This window comes from Manacus candei, unplaced genomic scaffold (genome assembly GCF_025592945.1).
Source record: "Manacus candei isolate 608988 ecotype Guabito, Panama unplaced genomic scaffold, ASM2559294v1 h1tg000017l, whole genome shotgun sequence".
Classification (NCBI taxonomy): Eukaryota; Metazoa; Chordata; class Aves; order Passeriformes; family Pipridae; genus Manacus; species Manacus candei.
In genome coordinates this window covers 28886848-28909451 of record NW_026138065.1, presented here as the reverse complement: position 1 = coordinate 28909451, position 22604 = coordinate 28886848, and the positions used below count along the sequence as shown (strand labels likewise).

Genomic DNA, 22604 nt, shown 5'->3' with positions numbered 1-22604 from the left:
GAGTCCTTTCAGTTGCCTCCTGATCAATCAGAAGTGTTGCCTGTGGGTCCAGATTTCTGGTACAACACTTGTATTCTTCTCACATCCCAGTATCTGTATCAGAAACTACACAGTTGACTTGAAATCCCTCTCAGTTCTTCAAGCTGGAAGTTGCCTACGTTTGCATAATTCACAGATGTTTAATGTTGTTCATCCAAAGGGAGAAAGTTACCCCAGTATTTTGGAGGGAAAGTCTTCCTGAGCTTCCTAAACTCCCTGCAGGAAACTGTGTAGCCAATCTGTGGCCTCCTCCACCACTGATGAGAGAACTGGCATAAGAGAAGGAACAGAGGGGACTTGAGAGTCTGGTAACCGGGGAAAACGCCGTTAGTCCCAGGAATATCACATTTTCTACACATAAAATCTTTATTGTCATCTAAGGACTGTGATTTTTTTTAATTTGGTTTGTGTGGGGTGTTTTTTGGATTTTGTTTGTTTGTTTGCTTTTGGGGTTTGTTGTTGTTTTTTCAATGGTGAGTATTTTCAAAGTTGCAAGTTTAAATTTCAGATAGTTTCGATAGAATTTAATGTGTAGTAGCTCTGAATTTCCTGAAAGCAAAGGGTAAGAGTTGCCATATCAGATTGGAGCGTGCTTGCTCTAAACTGCTTAGAACTTTTCTTCAGGTGTCCCAACAATCAGAAATTCGGTTAAAATATAACCCATTTATATCTCATATGAAAGGTTACTATGATGTTATAAGGAGAATAAGGAAGAAAATTGACTTCCTACTGAAAATTCCAGCTTCCCCCTGCCACACATTGTGTTTTCCTTTTTTGATTCCTTTCTTATGTCATACATGAAAAAAAAAACCAAACACCAAATGCATCAGATCCAGAAAGCTTAAGATGAAGTCATTAAATAATTCAACCTGACTTTACAGTTTTTACAGATTATAAAATATCGATTATTCATCCATGAATTGAGCTTACTTATCTTTGACAAATGCATAATGTGTGCATGGATAAATAATATAACACAGAATCATAACTAGCTTTCATTGGAAATCATGCAGATGGTTTCAGAGATTTTGCTCATCATAAAAGAGTTTAAATACTTGCAGTCCTGATACACTTTGTTTTCTGAAAATGTACAGAAAACAGAAGTGAATTGATGGAGGTCACCAAAGTTGGATAACAGAATAGACACCTAGCTTATGGTTATGAACAGAAATTCTATTGGCCTGTTGTGTTATGTCCCATAGCATTGCAGCACGTAGTGCATTTTGTACATAAACTTGGTAAGTTTAAAAAAAAAAAAACAAGAAACAAACAAACAAACAAAACCCAAAACAACCAAAACCCATCAAAAAAACCCTGCACAAAACCCCAAATGTCCAACCTTGTAAGTACAAACTGCACTCTCTCTTTTTCTTCATTGCTGTATTTGCAAATCCCATGAAGCACTATGTGAAGTCTCAAGTCCTGTTAGAGTGTTTGAAGAACTGAAATATTAGAGGGAAACTTGGGATGTGAGCCCAGATTCTGGAACTTTTTATTACTATGCTCAAGAAAGAAATACATTTAATGTAGTGGGGATACTGTGCTACAGGCCAAAGCTTAGTGGATTTTTGCCATGACATTAATGAAATGCCATCTGAATTGATATAAGGCTGGAATACATAATGTTACCCTCTAAAACACGATCCTCAGTTCTTTGGCTGTGAACCAACACACAGCTCTTGTCCTTGCAAAAATTACCGATTTGGCATTTTTCAAGGCAGCTCCCTGACTCATTACTGCAAGGAAGAACCAGCTTTTGCTTAATACATCAGGGAAAGCAGTATTTTCAGAACCGATGTTTAGAAACAACAACATCAAGACAACTGTCCTTGGGGTTTAAGGTGTCTCTTGCAGTGCTTTGCCATATGAGTACAGATCCCAGACAGTGATGGTGTTTAATGACATCCATAGAATAAGTTCTCATATAGAACTCATCCTGAAGCTAAGTAAACTACTTGTAAATATTGATCATAAATTTTTAAAGCAATTTTTGTGCGTGTGTGGTCTGAATGGTGTTAAAACTTGCAGAGCTGTTTTCACTGTAACTTCACTGATTCCTGTACTTGTAAGTGTTGTGACTTAACCTGTTTGTGAATTCATCTCCCTGGGCAAAGCCCAAATATCTACATTTATCTTTACCTTGTCTTTTCCCTGTTCACACACACGTACACAGACATTTGCTTATGAAAGCTATGAAGGTACAGCTGTGTAAGACTGCCACCAGGGTTTCTGCATCACTGATGAATGTGTCCAGCCTGGGTCAGAGCTCACATTCTTCTCTTGGAATAGTATGTTTAGGGAGGGACAGAGGGAACTTGTCTTGCCAACAGCTTTGCAGAGCCACTGTGAGAACTGAAGTTTTATGCCAGCATTAAGTCCAGGTTGGATAGGTCGGCTCTTCACCTTCTCTGTACCATGAGAGACATGAAACAGTTAAGGAACTGGGAAATCTAGGGCATGATTTGCAAAAGGTACATTAAGTGGTGAAATCAATTAGTAATAAAAAGCTGTTTTGTCACCATACCCACACAATGTGACCATGAATCAGCCTTGTGATAATACTGCCCTAATTCTTCAAAATAAGCATGGAAAAAAAATAAGTTCTGTTAGAAAAGAGCTCTCTTCAGTGGAGAAATTTTTGATGTGCTGAGAAAAGTATTTAATAACTAGATTAAAAACTTACCTGACCTTTATGCAGTGTATCCTGACAGTGTTGATCTTTTCCTTCAGATTAGCTATAGGGTCAGCAAATTTCAGTCTTTTTACTCTGCAGGGGTCCTTGCATGACAAAGAAAGACTCAAGAGCATCTGTGGTGCTTCCTTTTGACCACCTTTCTGATGTGAGCAAGTCCCTTGTTATTTTCAGGATTACAAGATGCTGGCTTACACCCTTGCTACAGACTTTCTGCTCTGCCCATCTCTTGGGCCTTGCCCCTTCTCCCATGGTTTATCCCCATGGTATAAAGCTTAGTTGCTTTCAAGTAACTGTCCACCCTTGCACCACAGGGGTTTGCAGCAGAGCCAGCATTTATGTACCTAAGACAACTGAAACAGGAATCATTCCTGCCTCTAACCAAATTATGCACTTTTAAGCAAACCACATGGAATAATATCCCTCAAACTTTTATGTCTCTCTTTCATGAGGCTCTAATATTGCTGGTTTAGCTCTGAGGTTGGCCTTTGTGGTCTTCATGTTGAGTAATTGCACTTGCTTATAGTAAAACCCCACCTCTGGTAAAGTGTAACCAAAGTAAGGGATTTTGTTGGCAGTTCAATATACTGTGGTAATTGTGTTTCAGTTTAGAAATCTTGCTGTTGGCCTTATCCAAACATACTGAACTCAGTGCCGAGGCTCCTAGATTTACCAGTATTATGGATGATTGGAGCCAAGATTTGGCCTTGCACATTCTGAAAAGTGTGAAATTGATGCAGATACTTAATCACATGATGTGCTTTTTGACCTCCCATTTCAGATGCTAACACATGTTTTCTTGTTACTATTTAAAGGTCAAATGGCTGGTGACCACACACGGCTGGAATTCCACAACATAGAAACAGGAATAATAACAGAACGGCGCTACCTGTCTTCTGTGCCTTCTAATTTTATTGGGCATCTACAGAGTCTCACATTTAATGGCATGGCATACATTGACTTGTGTAAAAACGGAGACATCGATTATTGTGAGCTAAATGCAAGATTTGGGTTCAGGAACATCATAGCAGACCCTGTAACCTTTAAAACAAAAGCAAGTTATGTTGCACTGGCCACGCTACAAGCGTATACATCTATGCACCTTTTTTTCCAGTTCAAAACCACCTCTCTGGATGGATTGATACTTTATAACAGTGGCGATGGAAATGATTTCATTGTGGTTGAATTAGTTAAAGGGTATGTATGGATCAGCATGACAAAACCAGTCTATTCAAAACGTATATACAGGAGAAATAGAAGGGAAAGTTTAGGATACAGATCTTTATCTGACTGGATATATATGATTCATAAATGTTTCTTCATGTTAAACTTGATATGCTTTATTTTGACTCTTTCTTTCAGATGAAGCTAGATGCCTGAAATATATGACAGTAAATAATAGGTATAACTTCTCTCGTGTTTACCACAAAGAAGTACTAGTTTGTAGCTTCCTCTTGTTCTCTCTCTACGTATGTATGCATGTGTTGGTACATGGAGTGCTCATTACTTTCCAGAAACTTGGGACTGCACCTCAACTCATCTAAACCAGTGGCAAATTCTCTGAATGATGGTTGCTTCCCCATCTGGCATTCATTGTTGTCTTCTGGTTTTACCAGCACTACTGAGGAGTACAAGCAAATATAAAATATTAGACATATGATTTAGTGCCCCCTTGCTATGTAAAGAAAAAGGAAACTTTTCCAATTTTTTCTCTTTTCCCAGGTATTTGCACTATGTGTTTGACTTGGGAAATGGTGCAAATCTCATCAAAGGAAGTTCTAATAAACCTCTGAATGACAACCAGTGGCATAATGTGATGATATCAAGGGATACTAACAATCTCCACACTGTAAAGATTGACACTAAAATCACGACACAGAGCACAGCAGGAGCCAGAAATTTAGATCTCAAAAGTAAGTACAATTATTCTTGTATAATCTACAGTAAGAGTCATTACAGAATGATAAACAGAATAAATCATGTATGTAAAGTACAACATAATTTTATAATACCGTATGAAGCCTTTTACTTTGTAATAATGAATATGATCAGAAGAGATAACATCATCTTAACCTGACAGTGCAAGTTTAGTAGTAGTTCTGCACAGGTAGGTGCAACCAAAAATGTGTGAAAATGCTGTGGGGAAAAAAAAATAGGAAACTACAGAAACACAGGATGGCCCATATGAACCAAAAGGCACTTAGGGAACTAAAGGAGGCCTACAACATCTATGTAAAAACATTGACTTTTACATGAACGTAAGTTACATAAGTGGCACGTGAAAACCACAGCCCAAGCTTTACAGTATGACTACAGAGGCTTCTCAGAACTGCTGATCTCTATGTTAGAGAATTGGGGAACACTTTGACCTGTCCCTCACTGTTCAATATTTCACATAAAAACTACCTTTTGCTGGGAAAAGAGATGCAATGCAATTTCAATATCATAAACTACCTTCCAAGATCTTATGTGGCAGTCCTCCAAATCACTTATAAATACAAGTTGCAAGATGTATAGAACCATAAACATACTCACCTAAATATGTAATGTATTGGAATTTCAACTGCAGGTGGGATAAACTTTGTTTTATACACCTAAACTTACATGTTATAGATCCAGATAGATTCTTAAGGTCCATTTTGATAAACCAAACTGATATATATGTATATTTTAAAGTGATAGTAATCAGTTCTAAAGGTGGGTTTATGAAAAGCTGATTTGCATCAGAGGAAAAATATCTTTTTGGAAAGGTGTATAAGTATACTTTTAAAATACTGACTACCTAATCAAACATAAGAATATATGTTCTGGTCATGTGGAAAAGTATTGTGTATTTTAATTCTTTAAAAAAGTTCTTGTCAGGAGAACCAAAATTTCATAGCAGTCAAAGAAGTACAGTATTTCAAAAGCCAGCATGTTCAAAGAAGATATTAATATTCCATCAAGAGCTTATTCCTTGCTGGATTTTCTTTTATCTACCTCTGAGTCACAGATAATGAGCTGACCTTGGTAATTATTCTGGATTTTGTGATATTTTACATGTTTGCTTCACTTGAAAGTGCTATGAAGATTGTAAGAAAGACTATGAAAACAGTATCTTGATATGTCATAATCTTCAATAGGTGATTCTCTAATTTATAAACCCAGCATTTCTGATAAAGCTTTTTGAATGGCTCTCCCTGCATTCCTAAAATTGTATTTGAAATTTGTTCTGTTATTTCTCATTTTTGCATTCTGTTAAATATTGTCAATGTTTTTGAGACAGTGTAATATTTCAGCGGTATTTTTGATGCTGTAGACAAAGAATCCACCTTATTCTTCCACTTTTTTTTGGATGGCAAGTACTACTTATGCATATGTGTATGTACTTCATGTGTTTGGGTTTCTTCTTAGTAGATAAATTAGACAGGGGTAGGAAAAATAATCCTGTTACGAACTGATAATCAAATTGACACAGTCACTTTATTCTACATATTTTTCAAACCAATTGTGGTATTTTAGTATGTTGCCTTATTTAAGAAAATAAAGTCTGTGCCATGTGCTTACTAAAGGCACTAGAGAGCGCTGTGATCTCACTGAATGCGCTGCTCAGCCCAGTCCCAGGGAAAGCTCATCAGCGAGGACAACCTATAAAATCCAACATTCCTTTGTTTTCTGCACTTTGAAAATTCTACTTTTGCTTTACACTTTTGAAGTAAAACTGTATCCATAGCGGTTGCATTTTCTAACCTTGAATTCCTTTGGAAAAAAAGAAATGAGGAGCATGAAAAAACATACTGAGATTTGAAGCTAGGAAGATGAATTGTATTAGATGCTGATTTTCTGTTATTCACCACCCAGGGAATGTGTATAGTAAAAGAATAATATATTCAGTGCAGGAATATATAGCAAGCTTCTTTCTGAACTGTTCTAGTATACACAAGTCCTTCACCTCTGTCTTCTCATAATAGTATGTTTCATTTTATTTTTTTTAATGTAGGCTACTATATTTTTGCTCAGTCAGGTTCTCTTAAATATGGCATAATATATCATGAGAATTTTGGTTGGATATCTGAGGGGGGAGGTTCAAGATGATTCGTTTTAGCCAGCAGGCTAAAAAGGAGAAAAAATTGCCTTTCATTTCTGTTTTTCTTTCCTTTGTATTCAGTTGAAATGCTCTCCTGTAGTTTCTTCATTTCTATTTTATGTCAGTGTTTCTTTTAATGACATGTTTCTGTTATGCTACAAACACTCCATACACTTTCCTAATATAAGTAGTTACAGTTAATTCATTGTCTTGTGTTATTTTAGTCTTAGCAACAAAGCAAATTCAAAATCCCACTTCCTGCTACTGGCTTCAATGGTTCTACTTAACCAGAGATAAGTAAAATATAAATCTGTACAGAAAATATAGAATCTGTAGACTTTCTGAATAATTGTAGAGTTACCAGATTTCTTATGCTGAAATCCAAGCCAATCCTGGAAAGATAAATCCCATTTATGCATTTTTTTGTGAATACACAGTGAATTCAGTGCGAAGATAAGACACAGATTGTGTTGTAGAGCCTGCACAGCATGGAAGTTGTCTGGGAAAGCAGACAGCTTCCATAAAAGTATGGGAGAGAATTTCCAATATGTTTCCTTTTGGGCGTAAGATTTGGCTATATAACACAGAAAGTTCATTATTAAAGATGTTGATTCCCTCCGTAACCTCTGGTACAATTTCAGTGGGTACCTGTGGAAACACTTATATTAAATTCTCCAGCTTAATTATTGCTGTAATTAGATGGGTAAATTACAAGCTGGAGACAAATAAATGAGTGAAAATAATTCTGTGTTTGGATTCCAAGAACTGTGTTATTTTTCCCAGCAGAGAAAATTAGCAAAGTGTACTCGGGTGCAGTTCTAGCAGATAACCCGTAAAGATAAATGAGTCTTACCAGCAAAGGCAATGCAGCTCAAGCCTGCCAGCACTCAGTTACACAGCAAATTTCTTTTCATGTATTTCAAGAGCAGATTCCCTGTCCTGCTTTCAGTACAGCTCAGACGGTTAGCACGGCTGCAATTCAAGGCCTTCACGGACCAAAATAGTTAGGTGGAAGGAATTTTTGCTTGCTGTACTTAATGCTGTGCTCTTATGGTCTGAGGGGTTTTAGTAGCCTTGAGGGGGGCACAGAATTACAAGTGAGAGTGGAATTTGACTTCTATGACAGAGTAAATACGTCAGTGGTCAAGGGAAGGATTACGTGTGTCATTTATCTGGATTTCTGCAAAGCCTTTGACATGGATGCCCCCCAACATCCTTCTCTCCAAATTGCAGAGAGATGGATTTCATGAGTGAACTGCTGGATGGATAAGAAAGTGGTTGAACAGTCCCATCCAGAGGGTAGTGATCAAAGGCTCAGAGTACCAGTGGACATCGGTGACAAGTGGTGTCCCTCAAGGTTCCGTATTCAGATCAGTGTTATTTAATATCTTCATTAATGACATAGATGAAGGGATTGCGTGCATCCTCAGCAAATTTACAGATGACACAAAGCTGAGTGGTGGTGTTGACACACTTGAAGGACAAGATACCATTGAGAGGGAGACCTGGACAAGCTTGAGAACTGCCTGTGGGAATCTCATGATGTTTAATAAAACCAAACACAAGGTCCTGCACTTGGATCAGGACAACCTCTGATATCAATCCAGGCTGAGGGATTAAGGGATAGAGAGCAGCCCTGCTGAGAAGGACTTGGGGGTGATGGTGGATGAGAGGCTGGACATGACCTGGCAGTGTGCACTTGCAGCCCAGAAAGCCAATTGTATCCTGGGCTGCATCCAAAGCAGTCGGGGCAGCAGGTCAGAGGAAGTGATTCTACCCCTCTACTCCACTCTGGTAAGACTCCACCTTGAGCACTGCATCCAACTGTGGGGCCCTCAGCACAGGAAGGACATTGACCTGTTGGAGCAAGTCCAGAGGAGGGCCAAAAGATTATTAGAGAGCACCTCTCCTGTGAGGAAAGGCTGGGAGAATTTGGTTTGTTCAGTATGGAAAAGAGAAGGCTTTGGAGTGACCTAATTGCAGCATTCCAGTACCTGAAGGGAGCCCACAAAAAGGACATGAGGAGCTTTTTTCAAGAGCATGTAGTGACAGGGGAATGGCTTCAAACTGAAAGAGAGTAGGTTTAGATTAGATATCAGGAAGAAATTCTTTACTGTGAGGGGGGTGAAGCACTGGAACAGGTTGCCCAGAGAAGTTGCAAGTGTTCAAGGCCAGGTTGGATGGAGCTCTGAGCAACCTGGTCTAGTGGATGGTGTCCCTGCCCATGGCAGGGGAGTTGGAACTGGATGATCTTTAAGGTCCTTTCTGACTCAAACCATTGTATGATTCCTGTTCCTCACTGTTACCAAAGAAAAGATGTCTCCTTTGCTCAGACTGTAGGTTTTACAATATCTATATATCTCTTCCCTCTCCACATTTTATTTCCTGTGGTGTGGGAAACTGTAGTTCTGTCAGAAATTATTTTATTTTAAAAGTATTTGAAGATGCATGATCTGCTTTCAAGGAGGAGGACATCCTCAAGCATACTTCATATCCACTTACCTACTAGGGATTAATCTTCCTTTTGGTTCTCTCCTACACAAATAGGCAGTATTTAATCCCCAAAGTATTTATACACTTTCTTAGACAGCAAGCATACAAAAACCTACAGAAATCCAATCATAATTCTCTTGAAATACCCATCAGAAAATTAAAATCCTTTAGCATTGTAACTGTTTATAAATTGGAATGAGAAGTTCAGATATTGGAGTCTTACAACACAAGAAACTAGGGAACACTGCTGTTATTTTAGATTCAACAATAAGTAGTTACAAACTTCTGTATGAGTTGGTAGTTTCAGTACTACAGTATTCCATCCTGTTTTAAACTTTTCCAATCACAGATATGCTGTATCCTCCAGAATGATCTGCAGCCATCCTAGTTTTGATATTGGGATAGCTGTATTTTCTTTTTTAGGGGAAATCACCATTATGTAAAAAAATCCTACACAACTAAACATTTTTGGGTTAACCTTTGCTGCCTGTGCATCATTTCATATGTTCTTAAGACTTGTTTTTTTGAATTTACATTAATAATTTCAGCTTGTCTTACTGTCATCATCTTTCACATGCCCTTCCCAAACATCAGTTGTAGAGTCCATTGTAAGTCATATGTTATTTCTGTGCTGTTATATCACTTCATCCTCAAAAAATGCTATTCATATTAGAGCATACATCAGAATCAACCTCCCGGATTAAAAAAAAACCTGTCTACATATCTTCTTGTCTTTTTTACTTGTATTTCCATAGCTCTTCACTGACCCCTAGCTTTCTCTACTCCTTTGTGAGATAGGGCTGCTGCTGCTATATACATTTGCTTTTTCATTTGCTGTTTTTTTCCAATAACATGAAAACAGACTAGTCTGAAGCATTATGAAAAAAAAGTAGTCATATTTATTTATGATATCACCTCAATAGTTTTACAAATGCACTGAGTTATAATTCTTCTATGCACAAAAAGAGTTGCTTGGCAATTAATTCATCCTTGTAAACTTTTAATGCAATTAACCAAATTATCAGTAGATCTACTAGCCTGTCATATTCATTGATGATTTGTAATAGTCCCTTAATCTATTGATATTTCATTTGCCTGTCAAAGTAGGTTGTTCATGCTGAGCTAAATTTCTCTCAATCATAAAGAAGATTTCCTCTTTCAGCAATGAAAATTGAAATTGTTTCAATTTCATGTAATATTTCTCTATGTTGTTTTACATTGAGCCAATGATTATTGCTGTTTCATTATATGTTTCTCTCTATATTCCAAGATCTCTGTCAATGGCAGTGATTCTTCATATTTCTATTACTAGAGAAACAAAGCTTTAAGAAGCATGGAAAAATATTTTATATAAAACACACATTTATACAAATGGACAAGTATTAATGCTTAAATTTCTCAAATAATCATGCTTGAACTAATTGTAATGACCTTGCCAGTGGGCTGTGAACTCTTCATGCAGAAATAATGTTCTGTTCCAAATGCAGAGTTCCAAATACTGTCAACAGCAAATAGATCTTCCCAATGTGACCTGTTGGAGTAGACAGTGGCAAATGCAGCTGTTGCCCTCGTGGAAAACAGGCTCTCTATAGAGGAAAACAAGGAAAACAAGAGACTTAAAACTGAGAACTCTTCTTTGAGGCTTCCTGTGTAGCAAAGTTCTAGGGGCAGATAACAGTAGATGATTGGACACCTTGTCTAATGAGAATTCCTTTATCTTTCTTTCTTTGCAACTTGTCACACGCTGCGTCTAAATAGCAGTGCTGTCTACCAGGCTGTGAAAATAAATCTGGCAGTGCTGAGCCTTCAGAAATTGTATCCAAATTGCCAAAATTATGAAATGGGGAAAAAGATTGAAAATCTACTCCAGTAGTTCTAGATTAGAGATGTTCTAGTTCTGAGTTCTGTGAAGTCAGTAATAATGCAGTAGTTTGTCAGATCACTCCATGGAGAGCAAGGTTTTTGCTTTCTGCTTCTTCTCCCCTGTTTTTCTTAGTCTTTCACACACATATGAATGGATAGATTTGCCTACATTCCTACAGCTTTTGGCATGCAAGTTATTACAGCTGATGATTGTGGAATTTCTTTCAGGCCTTTCTGGAATACCAAGTAAAAGTTATGCTAAGAATAATGCAGGAAACATGGATGCTCTAAAAACTTACCTAAAAATCTGGATATTTAGTATAAATACATTCTATGGCTTCCTAGCACACACACACGCACACACCCAGCCAAGAAGCACATCTTAAACTTGTTTTCATAATGTGCTGCCATGGGTACAAGAGCACCACTCTCATTGGCATTGGTATTCTAACTGAGCAGTCCTTTTTGCAAAAGGGCAGCTTCATGGAATATCCTGAGTCTGGAGACGATTGTCATGCTCAAGAGTAGTATCATATAAAAAGTTACCCTCTGCAAATCTACCTTCAAAATGAGAACATTTAGCATCTCAGCTCTTTGGTAACTTTATGTGGAGAATCATACCTGAAGTACTAGCTAATGGAGGAGTTTTGTCGATGTTGATCTCTGAGGTCTAGTATGCCTGTTGGAAAGAGGAATTCCTCACTCTTTTGTAAACAGGCTCTGCTAAGAGCATGTGTTGACTATTAAAGCAGAGAGTGAAAAAATTATATCAGGAGAAAGAGATATCTGAGTATAATATGCTGTGCAATTGTCAGCTTCATTTGATTTTGTCTGTTTTTTGGGTGTATACAATCTACAAAAGTGGTCAGAACAGGATAAAAGAGAAGGACATTTTATGTGCTTGACTGCCTCACCTCTCCACCAGAACCATCCCACTCATACAGAGTAATTGGCCTAGCATTGATTATGTGGGAGATGGATTGCCATGCACATTTATATGGCAATTAGATTTTATTATTTACCATTTAACATGCATCACCAACTTTCTTCACAGTCCATTGCACAAGCAGACTGCTTTGGTTTTGCATCTGTTTAATCTTTTTCAATGCCAGTGCTTTCCATCTAGTCTTCAGCAGGGTTAAAAAGAAGCAAAGAGAAATAAAGAGTCTAGGAATCTGAGGATTTTTATTGTCTAGAAAACATTAAATGTTTTTGTGTAATTGTTTCTTGTTTGAGAATGCATGTTGTTTGAGAACAGAATTGTTGGGGAAACGGTAGATTTTAACCTGGAGGAATCTAGGGGATTGTTCAGATGCGAACACTTACCTTTTGAGTATCTACTTTTGTCTATTCAAAACTTAGCTTCTAAGGGTGTTGTTGTATTGCTGCTGTTTCTCTCACACACACACATTTCCTATAACACTGCTTTACTCGCTTCTGAAACATGGGCATTTTTGCATAACCACTGAGAAGTACTGAACAAAGTCAAAAAGTGTAATAAGAATGAAAACTGAGCACCAAGAAGTGTGTGGAGAAGTGGAGAGCACATTCAGCAGAGCTGAGTTGTAGAGCAGCAAGCAGCATGGTGATAGCATGAGAAAAAGTTTCTAGACAGAAGAATATTTGTGCAAGTATGAAAAGTCTTCAATGCAGTGAGAGTGGCATGGTTATGAGTAATGTGATGGAATCAGGAGTCTTGGAGAAAGGTAGAGCAGCAGCTGTATCTCCAGTGTTGACTGATGCCGAAATTGGTGGCAAAAGAAAAGTCTAAACTGCTCTTCCTGGTACACCCTTCAACTGTAAATTCCATCTGGTACCTATTAATTCTCACTGCCTTTTTTTCTGTCAGTGTGGACTACGGTGCAGTGCTACAATGAAATTGTGAAAAGAGCGGTATCAGCCAAGGCAAGAAATATCTTCAAAGTTCAATTCTCTTGACAAATAACTACAATATGTACTATGTCCCAATAAGGATGCTTAAAGAAAACCCACCATGTCAGCATTTCAGTGCTGGTGATTTCTCTTATTTTTGGAATATCTTTAATGGGGTATTCAGGCAAGATACTGAAAGAAGTGTAGAATTGGGGTGAAAAGATCAGTTTCTATATTCTTTCCCAAAAGAGTGACTTGCTAACCTATAAATTCTTTTTTTTTATTATTTGCCTGTAAACGTTTTGCCTTGCTTTGGTTATCACTACAGGGAATGTGAAAGATGAAAGCCACCACCTGTCACAGCATAAAATGGCCTCTTGCCTGAAGTATTTGAAAAGACAGATAACTCAGCAGAGCCTGGACAAGTAAACTAGCTACCCTTTCTCTTCTTAGGTGAGAGAGGGTCTAAAAGTGATAGAATTCATCACTCAAACAGGAAAAATATTTGAAAAACCTATTTTTCTTAAAAAAAAAATCACATCAAAACCAAAAGACATCAACCACAAATCAATACTGAAGCTATAGAATACTCTTCGAAGTAAGTGGACATAAAACACTAAGTTTACATTTTCATGTCTTCCCTCAAGTGCCCTTGCAAGTGGTAGACAAATTTCCATCATGCCCTACCAAAGAAGCCTGTGAATGTGCAGCAAAGTGCATATTCTCTACTGTAAAGGGGGATTTGAAAGGCCATATGCTGGATCATATGTGCTGCAGAAGCTGTGTGGACGCATCATTTAAGTCTTTGTCAACTGTCCTTCAGTTTATTAATGGGCTATGAACACAGTGGGCTTCTCGATTTAGTGGGGAAAAAAAGAGCAATTATATTTCATCAATATTTTTTAAGGATCAAATACTTTTTTTACATAGAACAAAAAGTAAATACTTAGTCATGACTGATGAAAGCGGGGAGAGACTCTAGAATGATCACGCATCCTCATCCCCTATTGAGGCCCTATTTCTTTTCTAAAGTCTGTTGAAACCCTCTGTCTGAAAGAAAAGTTACCAATCTGTTCTGCCTATTGTACGAACTAAATGAGCAAAAGGTAGGTGGTTTTGTACGTTGGAGAGGTGAGAAGGTCATCAAGGACAAGTAGGCTCCTATATTTCAGTGAATATTAAAGGCACCTGAATGCCTACCCGACATTTTCTTTTGAGGCAATATCCCTTGATTGGAGATTTTTGTCTGTTGTGTTTAAGTCAGTGCATATTCAGCTTGTATGAGAGTAATTTGTTTTCACAATTGCCTCAAAAATACCATGAGTTGGGATTGTGTGGGTTGTCTTATGACGAGTTTTGCCTTGTACTTTAATGTGCAATCATTGAGATACTATAAAGCGATTTCTATTGATCTTTAACAGCAGATCATGTTTTAGGAAGGACTTGAATAAAGGGAGCACTCTTTTCTTCCAAGATTAGACTTTCCCTATGGTTTTTCTCAGTCTTTGCAGTCCTCATTCCTCTTTGTCTGCCTGAGGGAAGAAGCTGTTATAATGCTTGATCATTTTGAAATAGCATGTTTGGAGAAAAGTGTGCCTGACACCTTGGCTTCACCACAGCCAGATGTTCCTTTGTATTTTCACGTGTCATATAAAGGAATTGTGGAGTTGCCTGTTGTCAAAATTCACCACAAGATGTTGGGCTATCCATCTTTTTCTTGGGGAGTAACACCACTATAGTACACCACAGAGACCCTCTCATTCCTAGCCATAGTAGTGATTTAGTACAATGTGACATTAGAAACAAGACAAAGCAACATCTTCTTTGAAAGTACAGTTAAAACCAGCAGCACAAGAAGAGATGAAGGGAGAAAATATCTGCTTTTGAAGAGAATTAAGAATTTGAAGATTACTTTAATCAGCCATATAAAAACATGCCAGGGATATTGTCTTTATGGGTTATGAAAAAGACAAGCCACGATTCCTTCCACTGCTTTATTACCTCCTTCTTTTTCTTTCTTTTTTTTTGTTCGTACATGGAACCATATTTGAATGAATGATGTTCATTTCTTGTTAAGAAAGGTGTTCAAGAAATGAACACCAGATATATCCACAAATTTAGGAGAATAAAGAAGCCTAGCTATATAGTGGTTAAACTACTTGTTCCCTGACTTCAAAAATCCCAATTTAGGTTCCTGTGAACTATATTTTTCATGCAATTTAACAAAGTTCACTCTATTAGTTATTACATGAATGAAACACACAAAGGAAAATCGAGTTAGAATCAATTTAGAATTATTTACACAAAGACCAAAGATGCAAAAGGGTAAGGGAGGCCCTCTTGTTGAGTCATGAGGTTGAGTGGACCCCCTTGCTTTCTAAATTCCTGATAGAGCTCAGGTGTAGCTAGATCCAGTCTTGATCTCTGAATTGAACAATGCTAACTACATGGATTTCATTAGTATTCATTTAGCATTCAACTAATTGGCAACTTAAGGAAGATCTGTTGGGAATAGAGGGTCTCTCTGCCTTGGGTAAGGAATCTCAAACCTCAAGAGGTGTGCTCAAGGCGACAGTCACTGGTGTGCAGTCAAGTTGCTATTTAGAGAGAACTTAATTTGGACTCATTCATGTCATGCATAGAAAGGTCTCTGTGCCTCAAGGAGCAACCTTGAGAGGTGTCCCAGCTCAGTGGGAGATTACTGCCATACTGCCAGGCCGTCAGGCAGAGAGAGCTCAAAGAAGGCTCGTTTAGGCTGTTTTGTATCCACGCAATAAAGTGATTGGTTCATAGTCAAATTGCATACAAAGTAAAGGTATGCATGAGACACCCTCTACCCTCAACTTCATTTGTTCCTTGATAAATGAGTCTTGGAAAAGCCACCCACTATCCATGTGTTAATCACACAGACGGTGTTGCAGGCTCATATGCATCGATGCTCGCTGGACCACTCTGCTCCATTGCAGGTTTTCTAGGGGAGTTTTTGGTCCAGCTACAGCTCAGGGCCCTTACCTCCTGTACCAAACTGCTGCTGGTTTGGTTACGGGGGTCAAGTGCATCTGTCACACCTGAGCAGTATTCCTGTGTTGTTGCTACCATTATAAGCACATGGATAATAATTCCCTCTCTACTAATGTTTGAAGATAATGGTAGCTGTTAAGTTAATAATTTTTGCCCACCAGCATGTGTCATGTAAGAGTCTATGAAGTGACCTGTCAGCAATATCACTGGTACCAAATAATGAGATACTTCTGCTAGTTATTCAGAAAAGAAGTAAATAGAACAGCATCTTCAGTTTTTATTTTACATTTCTTTGGTTTAGCTCTTGCAAAGTTCTTATTTTGAAAAAATGCAGAGGCTTGGGATAAAAAAAGATGAGCTATTACAGGAGGATTTGGCATTTGTTTTACCAACAGTTGTGTGTGACTCACTGTTGTGTGGTGTTCTGTGTGTTTTTGCATAAGTGTGATTCCAATAATGAATACATTGAGATCTTGGGTTCATTTATTAGCTAGCAGTTTGTTTCTGTGTTAAATTCACTTACTTGTTAAAGCACAAATCAGCTCTAAGTCAGAAAAGAGATAAATAGGTATAAATAGGAAAGGTCCTGTTGGAATAACTGAAGATCTACAGTACCTGTAAAAGATGTAAATTAAACCCACTAAACTCTTCTCAGTGCTTATGGCATAACTGATCAGTAACATTTATGCCATGATGAATTGGTATAGCTCTAAAAGTGCTGACTTCCAGTTGATTCCTCTGGCCTGCAATGAAAATGCAAGTGAGAACATGCCTGTAGCACACTTGTTTTTTTGGCCTCAAAAAATAAAGGGAAGAAACAATCCTCCTACTCTAACAAAAAGGGGATAGTTCTGTATCCTGACTCCTAATGTAAATAAAAAGGGAATTGTGAGATCTGCTCTCAAATAAACTGCTTTATCTGAAGCTTCTTCAGAGATTGCTAGGGAATCTTGAAGCACTCTATTCCTTCACGCATTTCTTTACTACCTGCTACTTTGTGTATGGCAGTAGATATATATTTTATATAAATTGGTTATTTTCCTTTATAAATAAAAAAATCAGGATTATTATGAAAAAGTGAGACTTTTTTGGGAATACATTAAGAAATCAAACTAAACTTCAGAAGAAAATCTGTGCATGAAAGGCAATAACTAAACTTTAGTTCCTGAAACTATGGTCACACATTTTCATTAGTGGCAGTGTAACATTATTATTGAATTTAGGCTGCAGCTAGTTTACATAGTGTCATGATCTCATACCATTTATCTAATGAATTGTGATACCTTAATGAAATTACTTACATGTCATTCATAACAGTAAGTAGGCAGATACACAACAAGGGATTTGTTCTGGAGTGTGCAAAATTTCCAGTAGTAAAGTTGTACTTATATGAGAGAAAAAGAGAAAACAATTTGTATTGTCCTATGTTGATTCCTCTGATCTCTTTTAGTAGGAACAGGGGCAATCTTTTATGTTTTCTGAATACCTGCTATTGCATGTTCGATGTAAAACATTTTAATTAACAATATTTTCTGCAATCCTGTCTTGTCTGAATTTTGAATGGATTGAGTTTTATAGGAAACTACTTCTTCATTTAGATGAACATAAAAATGGCATGTGATTGACTGAAATAAAAGTAACTATGCAAAAATTGTGTAATTGCAGAAAAGAAAAATAAGCAAGTGAAAAAATTTAAGTAACTTTAAAACAAAAATAAAAATTAGAGTATAAATTCCAGAGCCTATACTTTAATAAAATTTTGTCTCTTACAGAAAGTGTGTTTTTATGCCATCAGCAGTAAACTCAAGCCACATATGTTATTAAACATTTGATATTAAATCTGGGAGAAGTTTAGCCCAGAGTCATAAAAAAAAAAGGTGAAGTCTAATAGTCAGTATGGCTGCTCGATACATATGATATGTATCTGTGTAATGTATAAGCTAGTGCAAAAGCAGAACTCAAGTTATTTTGAACAGCAACAAAGTTAAAATATTACCCAGAACTTGCCTTTGTAAAAATTGTATCATTACTGGTATATAAAGATCAGTCTAATTATCAACACCCTTAAGGAACTGTAAGTAAACTGTAGAGATACAACTAATTTAGACTCAATTTATTGTACTTAACTGCATATGATATCTAATTGACAATATTCCAGTGCATATTTTCAAGGGCAAATATTCTGAGTTCCAGTTTATATGTTGGCACATTGACCTGGACTTCTATTAGCCCATCATCATTACTGACAGTTGCTATATGTATATGGCAATCTCAATATATTTGAGAGATGGATATTATGATATAGCAAGGGATCAACTGGAAAGGTTGTGGTTTTAAAGATTTTACTAATCACAGAACAAAAATGGTTGCTTGGAGAGTATGTTTAAGAAGAGGTTGCACGTTGTCATGTGTAATAGATCAAGTCTAACTTTTTTAGCATAGAAGTGATTTTATTAGTGCTCTTCTCTGAAGTTTCCCTCTTTTAAGCTTACTAGAATCAGATGAGATGAATTATCTCTCTATTCTGAGCTGACAATGACTAAAAGCACAGAACTTCAGGAAACCTGGAAAGGTTTTGCTTTCTAGATGTTCTACATGAGAAAAAGATGAAGAACCTTTATCATGAGGCAAGAGTTTTAACTTTGTTTTCAATTCAGCAGATTGAAAAATGCAGAAATATTTCTGCTGGAAATTGATTAGATCCCATTTGTGGTAACAGATGGATCACTATATTTTAATCTGTTATGTCTAATCTCATGGTTCTGAGATTTACACTGTACCTCAAAGTTCTAGAGGAAAGCAATACCTTATTCTCCAAATTATCAACACAGAATGAATAAAGCTTAAAGTTTCTTGGCATCTGATGCTATAGAGGTTGCTAAGACTTTTGGTTGGCTGGCTTATAAATTTATTAATATACAAGTTCCTAAGCTTTTTATCTATATTTCACTAATTCAATGCAGTTGAGTTTTAGGGCTGGTATTTGGTCACTAAAAATTTTTCACAGTCTGATAAACATTTATTTGTTTCAGGCTATTTCCTTGCAGGCAAACTGTAAACCATTACAAACAGCACTAAATTGCACTTCCTTTCAAACAGGCAAGTATACCAGGAGAACCAGTAAAAGGTGTGACTGTGACTTTCACCGATAAGAGAGAGATTAAAATAAGCCACATGGGGTAATAGTGATAGCTAGTACATTCTGAGTTCAGTTGCTACAAAACCTACCTACAAAGCACAGCAAACAGGGAATTAACAATTTTGTATTTGAGGTGATACAGAAACAGTTTTCGGTCCATCCTGTGGCCTAGGCTCTCAAATCATTCAGGAACGTGCTGGAAAGCACAATGTAGATTAAAATGTATGTTCAAATAGTCTACTGAAAATCTATGCTAACATAGTCAGGATTTAATGCATTGGTGGAATAAGATTTTTGTCATTGGATGACACTTTAGGGTCAGATGCTTCCATGAGCACCTTACTGCAAACAGGTTCAATGCTTCTCAAACCTCTTCCTGTGTGCCAAAGGGTCTTGCTTACAGGCATCCTCAGGCCACTTCTACCACGCTGTCAAAGATTCCTGGTTTTTCCAAGTATGAGGACAACAAAGCAGGACACTAAACTCATGGAAGATGTAGGGAACCATGACTTCATTCCTTTCTGTCTGTGACTGAAGGAATCATAGAATCATAGAATGAGCCAGGTTGTAAAGGTGTGAACCCACCAAGGTGACACCAGAACAGTGTTTTATTTATTGTAACAAACACAGGATCACGATGCAATGAATTACTTCCAAAAAATCATCCATAACCCTTGTAACTATACAAGCACAAGGAGTAAATGCAGTATAGCAGCGTGCATCAGACACTGCTGTCCATCTCAGATTGGTGTGAAGCAGCCACGTTACTGTATCAGTTTCAGAATGTAATGGGGGTGCAGAAACATCTGTGAGGGCTTTTAAGAGAGCCCGAGAGAAGTGTTCTACAAAGGGTAGATCAGTGAAGCAGTATAACACAAATTATTGTTGTCATACCAGACTGCTACTCAGTCTACAGCTCAAAGATGTCGAGGGAGCTGGTTTTGTAAAGATAGTTCCACATAAGTGTTTCATTAGCAGTACATACCTCCTCAGCATGTTGGCCAAAGGACAATTTAAGCAGCAATAAGGAAGCCAAAACTTTTTTATCTTCTAAAAGACAAGTATCTATATCCTAAATAAAACAAGTCATCTTACCAAAGGGTAGCTGAAGATTAGAGATTTGGAAGCTCCCTCCATGGGTTCCTATGACCTGGGATGTTTATTTATGTATTTTGTCTAGTGATTTTATGTATCCAAAACACATGGAACTGCCCAGAGAGTAGGGAGCAGAACCTGGGACTTTCTCTTGCTCGAAGATCACTAGGCAATAAATTGAAGGACTTCCACTAGCTCTCCATGAACTTCTCCTGAGACACCAGAATGCCCAGTGAGCACAGCTCCTTTTCCCAGAGCTTGGAATTAGCTGGAGGTTAAAAGTGCTGCTACAGGTGAAGAACTGACTGTGATTCTTCTCCAAAGACAAGTGGTAATTATATTCCACACATCCTGGGGAAGTGCTCAGCCAAAGAGTTATTGTACAAAAACACTGCAGCAGCAATGCTTCCTCTGGCTGCATTTCAGAAGGAACAAAGCAGCAGCTTCCCTCTTGTTCAGAACTCTTCCCAGCTTTGCTTTCAAAATAAAATCTAATCCCAATGTTACAAGAGTTCTAAAATTCCTGGATTAAATTTTATTTGGAGCCTCAAAGTTTTATACCAAACAATGCAGCGCTTAGGTCCCTTAGGTCTAATCCCTTACATATCAGCCTGTGAAAAAAATAAAAATATTGTGCAATATGCTATGAAAAACAAATTAATCTTCTGTAAGCAAAAGTTTAACTGGGCTAAGTATAACTCCCAATCTAGTCCAGAAAGGAAGATGAAACAAATGTTCTCATTTAGTGCTCAGAACTAGTTACATTTTACTGTTTATTCACACGTCTGATTCTGGACCAATGTATGATCATAGAATCAAGTCACACCTCTTCAGAAGACATCCCCAAAAGATGCTAGCCAGTAAAACTGAAAACCATCTTTGCACATTTTTATACAGAGGAATATGCACTCTCTTACAAAGGAAATAGTAACCATAGAAAAACAAAACAAAAAAAATTCGAAAAAAAATCACTAAATTATTAGTGCAGGTGTAACTAAAATTTCACCAACACAGTGAAAGTGAGAATAGTCAACTCTCAGGCTAGAATTTTATTGTTCATAGGTCAATACATAAACATAGCATATTTACTAGAAACTGAAAATCTGAGTTGTTGACATTAGGTCAAATCTTTCTTGGCCCAAGGACTCACCTTTTATTCCGACATATAGAGTTTGTGAAGTATAAATTTCTTACTATTAAATCAATTTCACTAGTAGGGAACTTTTAGACCAAGTTATACATCCCAATTTGGAGAAAAGGTAAGCAGACTAAAGCACACATCAGTATGGTAAACTTAAGACACTGGGGTTTCCAGCATGCCATCCCCAATTCCCTCTTTCTGTGCCAATTGTACAAGATTCCAAGAGATGATCACTGATCACAATCTTCATCTGCAGTACAAAAATATAGTCACCAGAAGAAAGACACAGCTAATATTGCCATTCCATGTTTTTATAAATCTATATCAAAATAACCTAGCTATTATATCCAGTCAACATTAAAACAAGGAATTCTCATGTTTATTCCATAAAGAAACTGAAGTTCATATGGGATAAATGTTGCATAGTTTTCACATTTTGTCTCCTTTACACTTTGTGGTCACCTCACCTGTCAAATCCAACACATTTCTGACAACTGCTTAAACCTTTCTGAAATTTCTGCCCAGGTTGAAGTCATTACTGTGTTTAGTGCCATATATAATTTATTCAGTTTTTCTTAAGATGTCACTGAAATAAAATTATGCAATCTTAACTGAAAACTGATGCATCTAAGCAGCATTTCATGAAGTAGGTTGTTGTCCCCACCTGTGTGGGATACCAGTTCAGGAATTACTTCCTTTCCTATGCAGTAACAGTAAAAGAAAGAAAGTAAAAGTTGAACTGCCATCAAACTCATTAAAAAGCAGATAAGACTGTTTATATATTAAAAATAATTTACTTTCCCAAAATAATGTACAATTAGAAGCAGTTCACACTATTTTAAAGACAGAGCTGGAAAGTATTTGAAGAAAAGCTATTAAGTCTGAAACGTGTTGCACTGAGACAATATGCTGAAATGCTTTAAAATTCTCACTTGGAGCAGTACTGCTTTAAACCATGAATTTTTATTCAGTATGTGCACTCAGTATGCTGTCAAGACAGTTGTAAAGAAGAGTCTCAGTTTACTTTTTCCTGACACATCCACCACCTGCAAGCATGGTGGCCACCCGAATAAAGATGTTCAGTGTATTGGTGTAGATACCCATGCATTTTACATAATATCTTGTTGATCAGCTGGAAGGCAGGAGGGCTCTGCAGAGAGACCTGGACAAGCTGCAGAGTTGG

General features: G+C 37.3%; 1 protein-coding gene across 19 annotated transcripts in view; it reads left to right on the top strand.

Annotated features, from left to right (window-relative positions):
• The window catches only part of NRXN1 (neurexin 1), a 699771-nt gene that overhangs the window by 318427 nt on the left and 358740 nt on the right, over positions 1 to 22604 (top strand). For all 19 annotated transcript variants that reach the window (XM_051783684.1, XM_051783683.1, XM_051783658.1 and 16 more), the window contains 2 exons: positions 3547 to 3928; positions 4454 to 4644. In XM_051783684.1, coding sequence (XP_051639644.1) covers positions 3547 to 3928; positions 4454 to 4644 — 573 coding nt within the window. The remainder of the gene's footprint in view (positions 1 to 3546; positions 3929 to 4453; positions 4645 to 22604) is intronic.